This window comes from Desmodus rotundus, chromosome 13, assembly GCF_022682495.2.
Source record: "Desmodus rotundus isolate HL8 chromosome 13, HLdesRot8A.1, whole genome shotgun sequence".
Lineage (NCBI taxonomy): Eukaryota > Metazoa > Chordata > Mammalia > Chiroptera > Phyllostomidae > Desmodus > Desmodus rotundus.
In genome coordinates this window covers 13,907,073-13,926,208 of record NC_071399.1, presented here as the reverse complement: position 1 = coordinate 13,926,208, position 19,136 = coordinate 13,907,073, and the positions used below count along the sequence as shown (strand labels likewise).

General features: G+C 36.4%; 1 protein-coding gene across 1 annotated transcript in view; it reads right to left on the bottom strand.

Moving 5' to 3' along the window:
• The window catches only part of SGCZ (sarcoglycan zeta), a 204,673-nt gene extending 185,756 nt beyond the window's left edge, over positions 1-18,917 (bottom strand). Inside the window, exon 1 of the mRNA XM_024562785.2 lies at positions 18,723-18,917. Within this exon, the coding sequence (XP_024418553.2) occupies positions 18,723-18,917 (195 nt within the window). The remainder of the gene's footprint in view (positions 1-18,722) is intronic.
• Positions 18,918-19,136: the final 219 nt, after the last annotated feature.

The following is a 19,136-nucleotide window of genomic DNA, read 5'->3' as shown; positions in this document are numbered from 1 at the left end:
AATCCCAAAACCAGATAAAGACATAACAAGAAAGAAAACTTCAGGCCAATATCACTGATGAACATAGACACTAAAATCCTCAACAAAATATTGGCAAACTACATCCACCAATACATTAAAAAGATCATACACCATGACCAAGTGGGATTCATCCCAGGGATGCAACGATGGTACAACATTCGCAAACCAATAAACATAATACATCGCATAAGCAAAACGAAAAACAAAAATCACATGATCATGGCAATAGATGCAGAAAAAGCACTTGATAAGGTACAGCACCCATTTATGATAAAAACACTCAGCAAAGTGGGAACAGCGGGAGCATTCCTCAACATAATAAAGGCCATATATGAGAGACCTACAGCCAACATCATACTCAATGGGCAAAAACTTAGAACTTTCCCACTAAGATCAGGAACAAGACAAGGATGCCCGCTTTCACCACGCGTACTCAACATAGTATTGGAAGTCCTAGCCACAGCAATCAGACAAGAAAAAGAAATAAAAGGCATCCAAATTTGAAAGGAGGAAGCAAAACTGTCATTGTTTGCTGATGACATGATAATGTACATAGAAAATCCTATAGACTCCATCAAAAAACTCCTTGACCTAATAAGTGAATTTGGTTAAACAGTGGGACACAAAGTCAATACTCAGAAATCAAAGGCATTTTTGTACACCAACAATGAAACATCAGAAACAGAAATCAGGAGAAAAATCCCATTTGATATAGGAACAAGAAAAATAAAGTACCTAGGAATAAACCTAACCAGGAGGTAAAAGACCAATACTTAGAAAACTATATAACACTGAAGAAAGAAATTAAGGAAGACACAAACAAATGGAAACATATATCGTGTACATGGATTGGAATAATTAGCATCATCAAAATGTCCATTCAAAGCAATCCCTATTAAAGTACCAATGACATATTTCACAGATATAGAACAAACATTTCAGAAATTTATATGGAACCATAAATGACCCTGAATAGCTGCAGCAATTCTGAGAAACAAGAACAATGTAGGAGGGATCACAATACCTGATATCAAACTGTATTACAAATAAACTGTAATGAAAACAGCCTGGTACTGGCATAAGAACACACACGTAGACCAATGGAACAGAACAGAGAGCCCAGAAATAAACCCAAGTCTCTATGGTCAATTAATATTTGACAAAGGGGGAAGGAGCATAAAATGGAGTAAAAATAGCCTCTTCAACAAATAGTGTTGGGAGAGCTGGACACTAAAAAAAGAAACTTGATCACCAACTTATACCACTCACAAAAGTAAATTCAAGGCAGATAAAAGACTTAAATATAAGTTATGACACCATAAAAGTCCTAGAGGAGAACATAGGCAGGAAAATCTCAGACATTCCATGGAGCAACATCTTCACTGATATGTCCCCTAAAGCAAGGACATAAAGGAAAGAATAAGCAAATGGGACCTCATCAAATTAAAAAGCTTCTGCATGGCTAAAGAAAACAGCACCAAATTACAAAGAGAACCAACCATATGGGAAAATATATTTGTCAATGATACCTTGGACAAGGGTTTGATCTCCAAAATATATAAAGAACTCAAATGACTCCGCTCCAGGAAGACAAAAAAAAAAAACAATGAAAAAATGGGCAAAAGTCTTGATCAGACAATTCTCCAAGGAGGACATACAAAGGGCCCAGAGACATATGAAAAGATGCTCAGCATCACTAGACATCAAAGAGATGCAAATTAAAACCACAATGAGATAGCACTTCACACAGGCCAGAATGGCCATCATAAACAAATCAACAAAACAAGTGTTGGAGAGGATGCAGAGAAAAGGGAACCCTAGTGCACTGTTGGTGGGAATGCAGACTGGTGCAACCACTGTGGAAAACAGTATGGAATTTCCTCAGAAAATGAAAAATGGAACTGCCTTTTGACCCAACAGTTCTACTACTGGGATTATACCCTAAGAGCCCTGAAATACCAATCCAAAAGAACCTATGCACCCCAATGTTCATAGCAGCACCATTTACAATAGCCAAGTGCTAGAAGCAACTTAAGTGCCCAAAAGTAAATGAGTGGATCAAAAATTCATGGTACGTTTACACAATGGAATACTACACAGTATAGAGAAAGAAGGCGCTTATACCCTTTGCAACAGCATAGATGGAACTGGAGAGCATTATCCTAAGTGAAATAAGCCAGATGGTGAGGGACAAATACCATATGATCTCACCTTTAACTGGAACATAATCAACAAAAGAAAAAAGCAAACAAAATATAACCAGAGACATTGAAATTAAGAATAATCTAACAATAATTGGAGGGGAGGGGGGAGGAGAGAATGGGGGGAAAGGTTTTTAGGAACTACATAAAGGAAACATGGACAAAACCAAGGGGAGGGTGGAAGCAAGGAAGGGAGGTGGGTTTGGCTGGGGTGGGTGGGGAGAAAATGCAGACAACTATAATTGAACAATAAAATAATTAAAAAAAAGAAATGGCATATTGATTTTTAAATTGCATGTAGTATACATATTGCCATATGAATAAACCAAACTTAATTATATGCCTTGTTGTTGCAAATATTATAATATACTGTTTTATGAATTACATTTATATGCAATAGAATACACACTTTTTTTGAAAAGTTTGATAGAGTTATGTATATGCCAATAAAGAATCACCACTGTTATATTAAGCAAACCACTCCCCCCCCCAAAATAAAATAAAATTAGCAGAGTAGATTTTCTTAACAAAATAAGAAAACATGTCTCTCAATTTAATTTGTACAGGATCCATTTAAATAACCTTAAGAAGCAGAGGAGAGCACTGGGAGGGGGGTGAAGGGGACAATTGTAACTGAACAACAATAAAAAACAACTAAATAAAGAGAAGTAGAAACATTTAGCAAAGATGCCTTCAATATTTTAGGGCATTTTTATAAAACTTCCTGTATCTAATTCCATTCACCTAGGCCCTGAAGTATTAAATATGTCATAATGAGGAAAAGTTAGGCATATAGATTGCCTATCCAGTTGAATGGCATCATTACTAATTACTTCCTGACTTTGCATTAAATTTGGAACACATGTACATTTGTAGTTTCTTTTATTTATTTTTCCGAATCAACTCTGTGTCTCCTTGTACATATAAAAGCTATCAGCTAGTATTCTGTTGTGTACTGGGCATTTGTCAGGAAGAAGATATGATCTCAACCAGTTACCATATTATATGATATTACACGGTTGAACACAAACAGAGTAACTAAAGCAATCATTGAAAAAAATCAAAAGTTGTCTTTAGGAAAGCTAAGATCATTTAACTGTTGGTATTCATTGCTTTTCTAATAAAGGCATTTTCTCAGGCTGTGTGTTAAGGACAAATACGATTTCTATTTATGTCTAGTGGCAATTATATTTTTATATTCAGTCTTCTCATGTTGTATTATCCACAAATAGGTAAATATATTTGACTTGGATCTAAGTAAATATTTTTACACCAATTATTATCACAGGATATATTATAATGACAATTCCTATTAAATCACTTCAACAAGACACACTGCCTAATATGTTCTAGAGAATGATGTAATGGCTACTATAAAAGTATGATTCTTTATCAGTAATGTGTGTTGCACTCTTGTAAGCAAGGGTAAATGTATCATTCAAGCACATGATCTCAAGGACATTATTGTGAACGGAATGAAGTCCTTGGTTTAATCAGTGAAATGGAAATAGTACATTCTAAGTCAGGTAGCTCAGTTTCCCAGAATATTTCTGTAGGCAATCTGACTTGTCTTATATCAAAAATAATGTGATGTAAAAAAAATAGATAATAATTACATTAAAAAAGATATTTTATAGTTAACTTTTAAGATAACATATTTCAAACTCAATCTAATAATCTTTAAGCAATATGTCAGTATCATTACCATAAGTACATCTTATCTAGTAATTTTACAGATTTTAGAAAAGTCAGTTTATAAATAATGTAACATTTTTCCAAAGAAAATTTTTAAAATTATTAGAGTGACTATTTTAGATCCAGGAAATCTCAGATTTTCATGTTTGATTATTGATATTTAATACCAAAAAGTTGTCTCTCTATAGTGTTGTTTTAATAGATTTTGGGTAAATTTCCAAAACTATTCTTCAATGGATTCATTTTCGTTATACTCTAAACATTTTTTTGAATTAATAACTCCATGAGTAGGAATGTAATAACATAAAGGTTAATTTTATAATTAGAATTATATGAATCTACAGGCCACAGAAAGTAAACACCTTTGAAATACTAGCCATAAATCCAAAATAGCAGTGGGTACTTCCCTTTCCCAATCAGCTAATTGAGTGGAGATGTTTTACATTCAAAGTTTAACTTTCCTCATTTTATTAACACTCAGCTCTATCTGTGGGCAAGTTTCTATTCAGGTTTTAATTTACATAGAAGCAGAAAAAACAATGAAATTTAACACAAATTTAAGGCACCTAAGCTTTAGAATATGCACATTGTATACTGTTCTTTCCCTTCCTTCCTTTCATATACAAACACTGGCTAGTTAGTTCCTGTGTTTTATTTGAGAGGGCAAACAAAAAACATCAGGTCAGGAGAGGTCCTTCCCCCCTCCCCCCGTTTTTTTGGTTTGTTTACGGGAGTATGACTGTGAGCACATACTGCTTGTTTACTATCAAGAAGCTGCCACAATTGTGCTGGAATTCAAGGGTAGATGATGTGCGAGCACAATTTTGCTACTCAAGTATCCAAACCATCAATGCTCAGATGAGTATTCTTAAAAATAATGTTGAATACATCACCACCAATACCCTGAGGAAGTGATACAAAAGAGTCATGGATGTAACTTTTAGGTGGATAATCTCTATACTTGCTTATATGTTTTAATAAGACAAAAGTTTTATGTAGGAGAATTACCAGTTGAATATTTTATAGACCTTGAGATAAATGATGCACAAGAAGAATTCTTATCCACAACTTTAAAGAAATCGACCACAGCTATTTACCTTTTAGAAGGGAAAAAATACAAGTGTTTAGTTAAGTAATCATTCATTATCTTTCACTCATTTTACTTAAAATAAGATTACAATTGGGAAATTATTTCAGTGTAATAGGATTGTGCAATTGTTACCTTAAACATAATTTTCAGGAAGAACTGAATGTATATTGTTTATTGGCCTCCTGAAGGTAGTACTTCACGCAAAACATAGGTTGAATTCTAAATAGCAACTTTGCTTGCCTGAAATACATCAGAAAAGTAAATGAAGGAAGGAGGCAATAAAGAGGTTGTTTAAGAACTGCATGAGTTTTGCTGTTTTATGAGATTTTTAAGTTTATTTTGTAATTAAGATCAAGTAAAGAATATTCACAAGAAAATTATTAAGTTAAATATTCACAAGATATTCAAGTGAATTAAATGAAACCGCCAAATGAGAAAACAGTGACCTGTGTTAAAATATTCAGCTATATCACAGTAGTACAGGAATCAGACCAGGCTGGTCAGAGGGAGAGTCAAGTACTTTCATTATGTGAAAAAAACATAACCAGGGCAGTCAGGTTTTTAATTTTTCCCCAACTAATGGAAAAATTGAGGTCATACATCTCTAGTAATTCAGATCTGTCCATGCCCAGCAACTAAATTCACTTTAATATAAAAATAATGGATGAGGAACATTAAAATATTTCATGATCCAATATTCAACGACTCATAACTAAAGATTCTATTCCCACATAGGTTCTTCCAGGTCAGGAAGCTTTTCCTGATGCACTTGATGTTTCCCGCCCACAACATCCGAAAAGCGTGCTGCCGAGCAAGGATCAGGTGGCTTTTCTATAAAACACGCATGGGCCCCATCTTGGCAGGTTTGAGAGTTTCATTTCATCCTTAAGAAAATAGTTTGTTTGCTTTAAAAATGGGAAACTCATTTTTGCATATTCTTAAGTTAGGGAATTCAATATATTTCACACAGATTTCCTGTAAGATCCATGATCATTGAGTAAAGATTATACAAATGTACAAGAAGCAAATTGAAAAAAAACACAAGAACACTACTGAAAGATTTTGCTTTGTACTTAATATCTTATTCTATGTAATTCTTTTTAGAGACTGGATTTAGTTTTCTATACATTATTTTAAATGTGTATTTTTCACTTGTTATACCATAAACACTTACTCAACATTATTATTTGAAAAATTAATTTTAATCATTAACACTACACATAAAATTATTATTATAGCTTTAACTTCTCTCGTTTAGATCTTTATGTTGTTTCATGCAAATAGAAGATGTACTTCTTTGGAAACACAATTTTCTCCTCATTTCTAATTATTTTATGGTACATACCAGAAGATTTTTATGAAAATTAAATGCTTATGCATGATACTATAGTAGTGGGAAAATGTCATTCATTATACATTTAAAAAAACACACAGAACATCCACCACGGGTGAACCCTAATGTAAGCCATGGACTTTGGATGATAAGGATGTGTCAATGCAGGCTCATCACCTGTAACAAACACGCCACTCTGCTGGGCGATGCTCAGGCTGACGGAGGCTGTGCATGACTGGAGCGGAGAGTATATAAAAGCTCTGTACTTGCTGTGAACCTAAAGCCACTCTAAAAATAAAGTCTATTTAAAAGCCTAAAAATTTCCAAGAAGTTTTGTACCTCTTGTTTTAATTGCATTTCTTAGGACAAGTGAAGGGAGTCAGTTCTTTCTATGAATCTTTACTGGACTTGTGACTGCCTTTGGCAGATAAATTCTCATACTTGAGCAACAACTACCAACCAGTTTTGAGTCTCAGGCATCTAGAGGTCATACAGTGGCTATGCTCTTTCTTTGAACTTGTAACTCGCTTATAAAAGGCTTGTATATTGGGGGATGGAAGACGTGGTGCAGTAACTCCAGCCAACAGTCAAATGACTGCCAAATACGGGAATGAGGCATCCTACACCAGACAGCTACAAGTGGCTAGTCAGCTGAATGCAGATCCATGAGGAAGGCCCGCCAACATTAGAGATGATGGAAATGCAGACACTCCACAGATACCTAAATCAATCGAATGTTTATTGTTTTAAACTACTTGGATTTGTGTCTGTAGAACATCCTTGTGGCAATAAATCACTGATACATTGTACCTGTTTAAAATGCCTATTAGTACATAAAATGTTAAGTGTGCCTATAATTTCTTTTTTTTTAATACTTTACTCATTTTTAGCAAGAGGGAAAGGGAGGGATAAAGAGAGGGAGAAAAAAAATTGATGTGTGAGAGAGACATCGATCAGCTGCCTCTCACATGCCCCCAACCAGGGGGCTGGCCCTCAACCCAGGCAGCGTGCTCTGGCTGGGAATCAAACTGGAGACCTGTTGGTTTGGGGTGATGCCCACCCCACAGAGCCACATCAGTCAAAGTGTTCCTATAATTTCTTATAATATTAAAACAGTGCTCAGATGAGAGACCACTTTTTCTTCATACAAATGTTAGAAAAAGTTAAAGCACCATTATCCTGTAGTTTTGTTATAATTAATATGCTATAAACATGATCATGGATCAAAGGTATAAATATAGCAAGGCTATAAACTAATATTAGCAGACATTAAACTAATAATCTTACCTCACTTCAAAGTTAAGTAGAAAATATTCAATGCCATGCCCCTATAAAGTGTGAGAGCTCATATGTGAACTTGTTAAATTACTGTCAAATATTAGAATATTACCCATGTGAAAAACTTTTAGCTAAACTGACTTGTGAATAATATTAATAGTAGAATAATTTCTAAGTAGCTGCAGCAAATTTGGTCTGCTGTTTTAGATAAACAAATATTCAAATATTAACTTAGTCACTTTTCAGTTACATAAAATGGGGCAAGGCTTTTTAAAAATATATCATATATGTCAACTAATTAAAAATAAAAATATTTTAAAACATATGAACTAACAAGTCTTTTTATAACTTATTATTCAATGACTGATTTTCTACTTTTTAAATATTTTATTTATTTATTTTTAGAGAAAGGGAGGGAGGAAGAGGGAGAGAAACATCAATGCGTGGCTGCCTCTCCTGTGCACCCTACCGGGGGCCTGGCCTGTGTCCTGAGTGGGAATCGAATCAGCGACCCTTTGGTTTGCAGGCTGGTGCTCAATCCATTGAGCCACACCAGCCCGGGCCAATTGCTAATTTTTTTAATCTTTTCCTTTCTCCTGCAGAATATCTAGTATTCTAATGTACCCCTTTTTGCATATTCTATATATAGTTTGTGATTTACCCAATGCCACCATTTTTGTAGTTTATTTCAGTAAAATGAACTACCACTTGGTTCTGGTCTGAACCTGGATAAAAATGACTAAATTTTTCTTTATAAAGTCAAAGGAAGAAAATGATCTGCTGAGATAGGACTAAGCATGAAAGATTTCATCTGAGAGAGACAATTTGTCAGAAAATTATGAGGAGGTACAGACAGAGAGTTATAATGGAAACGGTCTTGCAACATTAACTATATCATTCTCTCCCATAAACTCTGTAATAAATCCACACACTGCTCCAAGGGCGGGGCGGGCCTGACGCTGCTCCAGCAGGCAGGCTCCAGCAGGCAGGCTCCCGCTGTGGGCACTCCCTGCGGGGTGGCCAGCGAGCCACAGGAGGTGGGTCCCGCCTGAGCGTGGGGTGGGTGCCGTGAGTCACGCACTGAGGAGTTCATCGGGAAAAGGGACGTGGCAGCCCAGGAAAGTGGACAAAAGCTCTGATCGTAAATCACTTTCAGTTTGTTATGTTGCCATGGCGAAATAGAAACTCCTCAGCAAAGTACAGTTGAACCAGGGCAGTAAATAGATGGGATGGTAAGAGTCAAATAGCCTTTATGAAAACCATTGTCTGTTTTGCAAAGGTTTTATAATGGGTATCATTGCCCCATCCAGAAATTAAAGTCTGATGTCCACTCTGCCAGACTCAAAAGAGCGTAGTCACGCCTGGAACAGGGAGAGGAATTTTCGCTGGTCCGATTCCTCACTGACTGTGAGAGATGGGGGACAGTCCTCCACCACATTAATCACAGGTGAGGGGGCGGAGGTAACTTTGGTCCAACAAATTCAAAACATAAGTAAAAGGCAGTGAGATCACAGGTAGACATTTAAGGGTGGTGTTTCAATATACTGAGCTTATGGGGAAGGAAGTCACATGAAAAATATTGAACTTATTTTAAATTAATTGTACTAACATTACTGCAATAGAAAGTGGTAGAAAAAGCATGAGTTTTAACATTGTACAGCCCTTGCATCCAGCTTTGCTCACCAGGGTGCCCAAGGAAGCGCATTTAACTTTCCTGAGCCTCCGTGTAGTGTCCTCAGTTGCTAAAGGGGATCCTATTTACCCTGAAGGGTTGTTGTGAAAGTCTACAAGGGCGGGTCTTTAAGGAACGTAATCTTGCCAAATATAAGCCACATGCTAGATAAAAATGGGAGCCCAAGCACTGTAAACTGCAATCTATAATTTAGGGTGTTATAAGCATAATCAGATGCCAAGGTCTCTGTCCAGTAATAATTTAAAACCAGAACATTAAAGAATATTGAAACATTTAGAATCAAAAATGGAAATCCCACTCTATCATTCTGTCATTTTTTTAAGTACTACATTTTTCAAAATGGTTTAAAGAGGAGGTTAGCGCTTTCTGGAAAATGAGCTCTCTCGTTCAGACAGGCCGGTAGGTTCACTTTCAGGTAACGCAGGTTCTGAAAATAAACTTCTTAGGGTCACGAAAATGATGATGATTTTGACAGCTGAACTGCTCTTCTTAGAAGTTTTAGGTAACCTGTTTTGTATCTCAGCATCAAATTAGAATTTCAAAAGAAATCTTTGTGATCCCTTCATTATCCCAAGGAAAGAATATATTTGCTGTGATAAAATGTATCCTATAAAATAACTTGGGTCATGAACAGCTAATAATGAATGGAAATCCTATTTGTCACCAATTGAGTGCTTCCTGTGAGGGTCAAATTTAAGCACTTTCGTAAGCGTCCAGTCACTTAATACTTCTAATATCTCGATGGGTAAGTCTTTGACCCTGTTACTGATGAAGAAGCTGGATGGAGTCCCAGAGGTTAAGTACCTCACACAAGGTCACACTGCTAAGCGGCCCTCGTTGAGCCAGAAAGTACACGGGGCTACCTAGCCCCAATGCCCATGCTTCTAACCTTCATGCATATCATCGGGATGAACAGGATTATAAATGCCCTCATCTACTTACAGTGTATTTCTTAATACACATATATGAAGATCCTTTTGTGCCTAGGGCTGTTTTATGCTCAACTTCATACAATTCATGCTAATTCACAGGCTGTCTGGAATAACTCTGAAGTTGGAACGTCTGTGATGTTGGAACACCAGGAAATAAGTAAGAGTGATAACACCAACTCTTAGAGAGCTGTTAAGACATGTCAGACACTTCTAACACTTTTCACTATCTTAATTATTTTGATTTCTATAACAGTCTAATAAAATAAGGAATAATATTTCACTCATTCTACAGAGTAGTAAACAGCCACAATGTAAATAACTTGCCTTAAGTAACATATAGCTAATAGGCAACAAAACCAGGGTTTGCACCCAGTAGTCCCCTGCTGGATGGATGATGACAGGTGGTTTTGGCAGGACCAGCAATCCAAGGAAACCGTGGCACTGACAAGAATTTTGTATGGGAAAATACCTCGATGGCAGGTAGTGGAGACTCTCATTTTCCCCAGTAATATAATATTTATGAATATAAAATGAATTCATTTTACTTTTGTAAATTGCTATATTCACAAATTACAGACGATATGTTTGTGGGTTTGGGAGAAGAATAAATACTTATTACAAAGACCATGAGGTTCGGAACTTTTTTTAAAGAGTGTAAGTTTCAGTTCATGTTTTACAACAATGATATAAGAATTGCAATTTTAAAACCCTCATCCCTTATTTTGAATAAAATTCCTCTCCATTTCTAGTTTCTGCTGTTATTGATCCCTTTCATCTTTCTTTCAGTAAATGGGGAATCCATTAAAATTAGTGGGGGCTTAGTTTGTTGTGTGTGCCTTTTATTTCATTTTTTTAAGTAAATTCAGAAAATCACAAATATGCCAAACGAGAGACAAAGTTGGGTCAATGGACTTCTGTAGAAGATCTTACTATTTCATTGATTTGAATTGTTAAATGAAGAGGCATTTGGGGAAGTTATGTGTGACTGTGGTGGACAGGCTGAAGCTCTGCAGTAGGGGGCGCCCTCGCCAGAGAGACTGCAAGTCAGGAAGTGGTTATTTTCTCTCACTCCTGAAGGCCAGATTGATTTTTCTGGGGGGACTGTGAAAAGTGGTGGCACAGAGGATCTGGGATTTTATGGTTATTTGCAAGTAATTGGCAGCCTATGGCACCTCTTAATTAGCAACTGATCTTGCCTAAAGGAAGGTGAAGCAGGAAAAGAATGTTTTTACATAAAACACAAGGGTGTATGTGTGTGTGTGTGTGTGTGAAAAATGAAAAAAAAAGCAGATTTGATTGTACTTATTAGTGAAGGAGTCAGTCAGAATTAGTAACTAGAACTTGAAAGGACTGTACTTTTTCACTGAGAACCTATTGTACCTCAGTGCTTTGGGATTCTGGGAGAAGGAGTTCTATGCTTATCTTCCTATTAGGGGAAGCTCGTCACCCAGATGAGCACTGCAAAAGGACTTGAGGGGTGTCATTCTGTTAACAGGGTGAGGTGAGATTTCAGCTAAAAACAAATGCCCACGACATAAAAACAGAAACCAACTGGAATCTGAAGCAGTTTTACAGAGAAAAGAGGTGGAAATGTTAAGATATTAAATTTGAGGCTCCCTCTACCAAAAGCGAATCTTGACCACCTAAAATGATAAAGTCAACTAAAAGTAACAGAACATTTACTATGTGCTTGGACGAGACACCAAGATACGTAAGACAATAAGACCAGCTTCTTCTCCTTTAAGAGTCCCTACATTAAATGAGACTAGAGGAAGGTTGGTGGAGGGAAAATATGTATATTTAGAACCATAATTATATATTTAATATTTACTATGGTAAGTCCTATCATAGAGAGACAATCTGTGAATAAAGATAAGATACAGGCACCTAAACAAACTAATCGATAAATAAGAAGATCTTCATGAGATAGCTGGCCACGGGATTTGTGGCTCACCAGGCAGAATTTCTTTTAGCTGGTAATTCTGTGTTAAGTGTTAGAGAGGAAAAAAAGGAACTGTTACAAGTTGCTGGTGGTAGTAAAAATTGATTCCGTCACTTTGGGGAATAATTGGTATTGAAAGTCAACATTCCTAGACATACACTTTAGACTTTAGAACCTAGAGAAACTATTGTATATGTGCAGCTACGGTGATCAATATACAAGAATGTTCATAGAATCACTGTTTGCGAGAGCAATTTAAGCAACACCACCACCACCACAGTGGAAACACAGTGAAAGGAGAATTGATAGGTAAATAAATCAGGCATGTTCATTAGATGAAACTTCCAGCAGTAAATAAATTGCAGCCATACACATTAACAGGAATACGACTCCCAAACACAATGTTGAACTAAAAACAGTAACATATGCACAAATGAAACCACACAGAAGCATGAGAAACAGTTAGGACTGTGGTTTTCTTGACAGAGTTGGTAGCAATGGGAAACTTTATTTTTCCATCTGGGTGATGATGTCACAGGTGTTGAGTTTAGTGTTTATTACTGTTATTACTGTTTACGCCTTCAATCCACAGTGTATGTGCGCTATTTTATAGGACGACAAAGTAGTTGAAGTGTTAATAATGGCAGCTCTCTGTACTCCGGATATGGATAAGCGAGACTGGGCCTGTCTCCTTGGAATGTGTTAGATTTTAAATGCTGGGGTTGCTAGGGAATATTAAGTTTACTGATCAGAGCAAAAAACCCTACATTTTTAATGTAAAATTTAATAAATGCCACTGCATAGACCACAGAAGCATCTGCCCTCGGAAATACAGAGGGGGAACAAGTGTCAAAACCCCGAGCCTTGCGGAGCTCACATTTTATCTGTGGGTGGAGGGTGGGTAGAACAGGCAATAAACAAGATTATGTAAAGAGAAACTATTTTGTGATGAATAAGGAGAGGAGAAAAAGGTATTAAAAGTTGATGAAATATGGTTATTTGATACTTAAGCTTCATGTATGTCTGTATCTTTAGATTCTGGGTAAGAAATAGAATGCATTTGGGATGAAGACACAGCTTTGATAAATATGAGAAGTGGCTGGATACACAAAGATGGACAAATTCATTCTAATATATTGGTCCTATTAGAGTGTAACATGAAGAAAGCTGTGGACTTAAGAGTTTTTGGATGGACACACTAACCAATGATAGCATGTTGCAAATATATATCAGATAATGTAGGTAGACTGATATGGCTATGGGTAATATATCAGCAGGTTAATAATAAAGGATAAAAAGAAGAAATATTCACCAGAGTGAGGTGAGAATTTGTGATTCTTCATTTACCAAAGTATTAGAAAGAGCATAGGATTTAAGACCCAGAAGATGTTTATTCCATATTCCCTCCAAATTAACTTTTTAAAATTTTAGCCTAAAATAGTTAGAAAGCAGGAACCAAATACAATGTATGTGCTCTCACCTTTAGAAAGGTACACTAAAAGGAAAAAGATATAAAAAGTATCAGTGACTACGGACAACAGCTATGGACAGAAAAATGCCTTAAAGGGGTGGAGAGTATTGTAGACATATAATTGCAATTAGGTAATATATTTGAAATGAAGAAAAGCAAGTGGCAAGTAAAGAAACCAAAGTGACCGCATAAGAATCTCTCTTACATATTTTGATTTCTAGACATAAAATATGTATCCTTAATGTACATATGTGTATGTGCATACATATGTATGTGTTTATCTATGTGTCCATTACAATGTGGTATGGTCTTGATGAATTCATTAATAAATTTATGTCAGGTTGAAAGAATGTATCCAGGATCCCATGATTAGAGTTACATACAGGGAGACTCCAACACAATAGTATGATATTAAGCAAGAATAAAACTATCCAGGAATTGAATATGATGGTTTTCATATCATTAAAGGAGTGTGTAAGCTGGTGCTGGGAGGCCAAATGGAGAAAGTATTGTTGCGTGACCTCCAGCAATATGGGGAAGGTCCCGGAATGGCTTTTCAGACAAACAACATTCATTGTACTGATCAAACAAATCTCTAAGAACATTTTTTCCAATTTGTTGAAATAAGTGTTTCAATTACTATCCACATCTGGGTATTCCTGACTTCTCCCTCACAACATTCATGAATTTCTTCTCCCTCTTCTGCTTAATAAATAGCACTCTAGTTTCCATTCTTTCTTCTGATGGCCAGTTAACATACCTAATCAAATTAAGATGTCCTTGAATGCCACTGACCTTTGCTTGGTACTCTTGTGATTAAAATGAATACTTTAAAATTATATAAATTTTCAATTTTCAAATACAGAACTTACCTACTTAGAAAGGACACTTGAACCAAGACAAGAATATTGTCTCACAGAATGCCTCGCTCTAATAGCTCTGCTGGACTCGTCCATTTATGTTGGGTCACAAAGATATACCAACCAATCACACAACAACGAGAACAGCAACAACAACACAATAACACAACAACACAACAGCAACAGCAACAACAGTAACAGCAGTGAAAACATGTGCTTGATTTATACTGATAGAGGGACAATGGGCTTTTGAAATCTCTCTCTTCAACTTATTCCTATATTCATCAACTCTCATAGCCAGGAAGTTATTGTTTGTCTCTAAAGTTTGTTTTCCTTGCCTGAGGAGATATATCAGCAAAAAAATGTTGCTATGAAGTCCAAGATTTTACTGCCTATGTTTTCATTTAGGATTTTTTATAGTTTTGAGTCTAACATTTAAGTCTTTGATCCATTTTTGAATTTATTCTTGTGTGTGGCCTAAGAAGGTGGTCTAGTTTCATTTTTCTGCACATATCTGTCCAATTTTCCTAATACCATTTATTGAATAAACTATCTTTAGCCCATTGTATGTACTTACTTCCTCTGTCAAATATTAATTGAATATAAAGGCATGGATTTATTTCACTGCCTTATGACCCAGCGATTCTACTTCTGGGAATTTAACCAGAGAAAACTGAAACACTAATTTGAAAACAAATATAAGCACCCCTATGTTCATCACAGCGTTATTTACAATCACCAAGATGTGGAAACAGCTCAAGTGTCCATCAGCAGATGAGTGGATAAAACAACTATGGGACATTCACACAATGGAATGGCCATTATCTGCTTGGCCATAAAAAAGAAAAACATTTTACCCTTTCCAACAGCATGGATGGAACTGGAGAACATTATGCTAAGTGAAGTAAGCCAGTCAGAAGAAGATAAATATCATATAATTTCACACATATGTGGAATCTAGTGAACAAGCTGAATTAACAAGCAAAATAGAGACAGAATCATAGATAGAGAGCAGAATGACAGCTCTGGGGTGGGGGGTTCTTGGATGGTGGAGGGATCAAGCCAAGAAGAAAAAGGACACATGGACACGGACAACAGAGTGGGGATTGTGAGGGAAGGGAGATGGGTGGAGGTAGGAGAAGGTAAAGGGGGGATAAATGGTAATAGAAAAAATACAATAAAAAAGGAAACTAGGAAAATTTTTTTAAAATAATAAAGTCTTTCACCCTGTTAGTATAAGTCATTTCCTTTTTCTTGATTTTCTGCAGATGAATATCTCAATAGCAGAGTGATTTTATTTTCTACAAAATGAGAAACAAAATAAAATCACAACAACCCTATAGATCATGCATAACGCTGATCATAACGATGGACTCCAAAAAGTACCGTAAAACAGGTTGGCAGCTAACTTTGCTGTGTTGAAAACACAATATTTTAATAACAATAACATGCTCAGTTTGCTCAAATAAAAGATGTTAACAGCCACATATTTTTATGCATTGGATGGCAACAGTTAAAATAAAAATGATACACATTTTGTGCAGATCCATAATAATCCCCAAACAATTTACACATCATTTACTACTTCTTACTGTATTATGGCAGGTAGTTTTGGTAGTCACTCTAGAGATAGATACAATCGTAATGGACCAGGGAAAACATAAAATTGATTTTTTTTACTGTTCCAATGTGAGAGGATTACAAATTATTTCACAGTTTTCAAGTATATACAATTTAATCTGATGTGTAATATTAACAACTGCTCAATTCTGCAACTATTGAAGTAATTTTGAATTCCTTTGAATGATTATGAATTACTGCATTGTATAAGGAATATGCTACCTTCCAAAGATTACCTTGATGCAATAATTACAATCTCATCTTTCCTTTCATTTCGGCTACATGCAAACAGCTTACATGCCTGAAGGAAGGTTAGTCTTCTATTTTGATTATGAAACAGTAAAACTGTAATTTCAAAATAAGTAAGATATGCTCCAAATTTAATGTATATAAATAAGTATCAGGCCTCCTATGGAAATAAACTCGTTTTCATTATCACCAGGAATATGATGACATCTACTGTTTTGCCAGCTGAGGTTCAAATTAGATAGCGCCACACGCGACAGAAACCCTGAGGCCTGTGCGGACCCTGAGGACGAAGGTGATTGTTTCAATTATTTTCCTTGAATGGCTTATGTAGCCTTGACCCCAGTGTGGGGCAAGATATTGGGAGCCCGATGCATGCAGCCATGTAATTATGCATTTAAGTCTATTTTCCTAATTAATTTAAATATGCATGAGAAGCTCTCACGGCTTGAATCTGAAAATTCCTGTGGCCTGGTCACCGGATAGAATCAAGGCTCCCTGATGTGGGAGTTGATCGCATCTCTCACAAGCTTTTGAAAGATGTCTTTTGGTACAGGAAATTGAAGCCTCAAAATTTCAAAACTTGGAGAAAATTCTGCCCTTAATCTCTTTTTAATTTTTTTTTAAATTAAGAAAAAAAAATTAGCTGCATGAGGTTGACAAACTGCTGTCAGCAGCTGCAAGTTTGACGGATGTCTACGGCAGCATGAAAGAGCCTGCAGGGTCATACACAGTGCCCCTGCTAATGTGATAAATAAATCATCAGCGGAGCCTGGACACCAGGAAGAGACGGGAAGAGCAGAGCTCAGAGGTGCAAAAAGGCTTAGGGGTACAACTGTTGACATGTGTGCCAAAATATTTCCAAGTGTGTGGAGAGGGAAGCGCAGGGGATGGGACTGACAGAGCCAACTCTTGAGACAAAGGAATGGTTCAGATGTGTTACCAGGGGGTCTCATGAAGCGATAACTGGCCCAGTGGCCCTCAATTCCACCTCTTGTCATCCGCAGGCTCACAGGCCTGGATCAATGACCCTGAACGTGTATTCATGTCTAGGATGCAGGTAATTTCTCCAATCCTAGAACACAATGATTCCCGCCCATCCTTTCTCTGTCTGTCATTTCTTTTTTGATGAATGTCTTTCAAAAATCTGCACTGTATTGGGTAAAATGGAGCCCTTGCTTCGCCTGGTGTTCTCTCTGAGCATGTGCTGATTTACCATGATTTTCACAGACACGGTTTTTCCTCTGGAAAGTCAGGCCACCTGCCCTCTCGGGCTCCTGCTGTATGCAACCCCAGTGCTCTCCACTGTGGACAGATGGAGGCAGGCTCACTTTTCCTATCGAGGCTGTGTTTAAACTTAGAGATAGGTAGTCAAGTCAGAAAAAAGAAACTACTCTCCCTAAATCAATACACGGCAGAGTTGTTTATTTTTTCTTTTTCAATGACATCCAACGTAGGAAGGTCAGTGAAGTTAAATAGCCCACTTTACACTTGCCCCCGAGGATGCAGAGTTTTAAAGAGTAACAGCGGTCTGGTCAGCAAGTGAGAGATACCTGCCTGGATGTGAAGGCATCTGTCTCTAAGTAAAAGCCAAAAAGCTAAAAGGCAGAGTAGAGAAATTTAAGAATTTAGACAGGAAATATATAATGAGCTCAGCTAGCCTGTGCTGAAGCAGCTAATCTTTCCAGATAAGTCATGCTACTAGGTTTATTGTGCACATTCCAAATTCATCGGTAAATTATAAAATTGTCTTACTATTGTTAATTTTCGTAAAAACGTGATTCAACTTCTGTTTTTTCCTTCTATTCATCACATCTATACTTTAAAAGAATGAGATTCCCATCCAATGACAATTGTACATTGGTTCAGGCAGCCCAGGCCAAATCCCAAGGGTTAGATTTGATCACGCAGTGTGCTACATAGAAAGCAGGTATATAGGGAGGCAAAGGCTCTGCACACAGTATGGCACTGGTACCTTTGATTTCTGATATTAATTTATCATGAAATATCATCTCATTTTACTGTGAAATATCTGACTTATTTCTTAGATTCCCAGGTAGAACAAGCAATAGTTCCTGTGTGTTGGGTAAAAGTTTTCTAAGTTTCTGTTGAATCAATGTGCTGTGCTGTCTCATTGTCTAAATTTCCCACACTTAAATGTCAGGAAGCAGTATCAGAAGTGTTTCATGAATACACATGTAGAATGACAGCATTGGGACTTTCAAGACATACGACATATAAAACTTAAGATGGATAACTTTCAATTAAAAAATAAAATAAAGTTGTATTGTCTTTGAACCAAAAGCAATAGATGTGAAATAAGCTCATGGTGGTACTTACCACAGTGAAATTCATAACTTTCAGTATCCATATGGTCATGGCCAAGTTGACTATCATGGTAACCAACAGCAGAAGGACAAAGAAGTACAAGCACCTCTTTCGCCATCCATAAATTCCCACTGGGTACAGTTGTGCATTCTCGGCCCTTGGCAGGTTATTCTGTTGTGTCGCTAGTATATACTGTTCTCGTGTCATCTGGAAAACAAAAAGGGAAAGAAAGGGAAAAGCATTCAAAATTAAAATCTATATATTTTTAATTAAAAGATAAAACATACCTAAGAATAATGGGTATTGAGTGCTTAGATAATTATGGCTATGTAATTAAAATTAGTTAATTCATCAATTAAAAATAGTTCAAATGTTTCAAATTCCCTCAAGATATTATCACTAGTGTTGTTTTTAGAGCTATTTAAC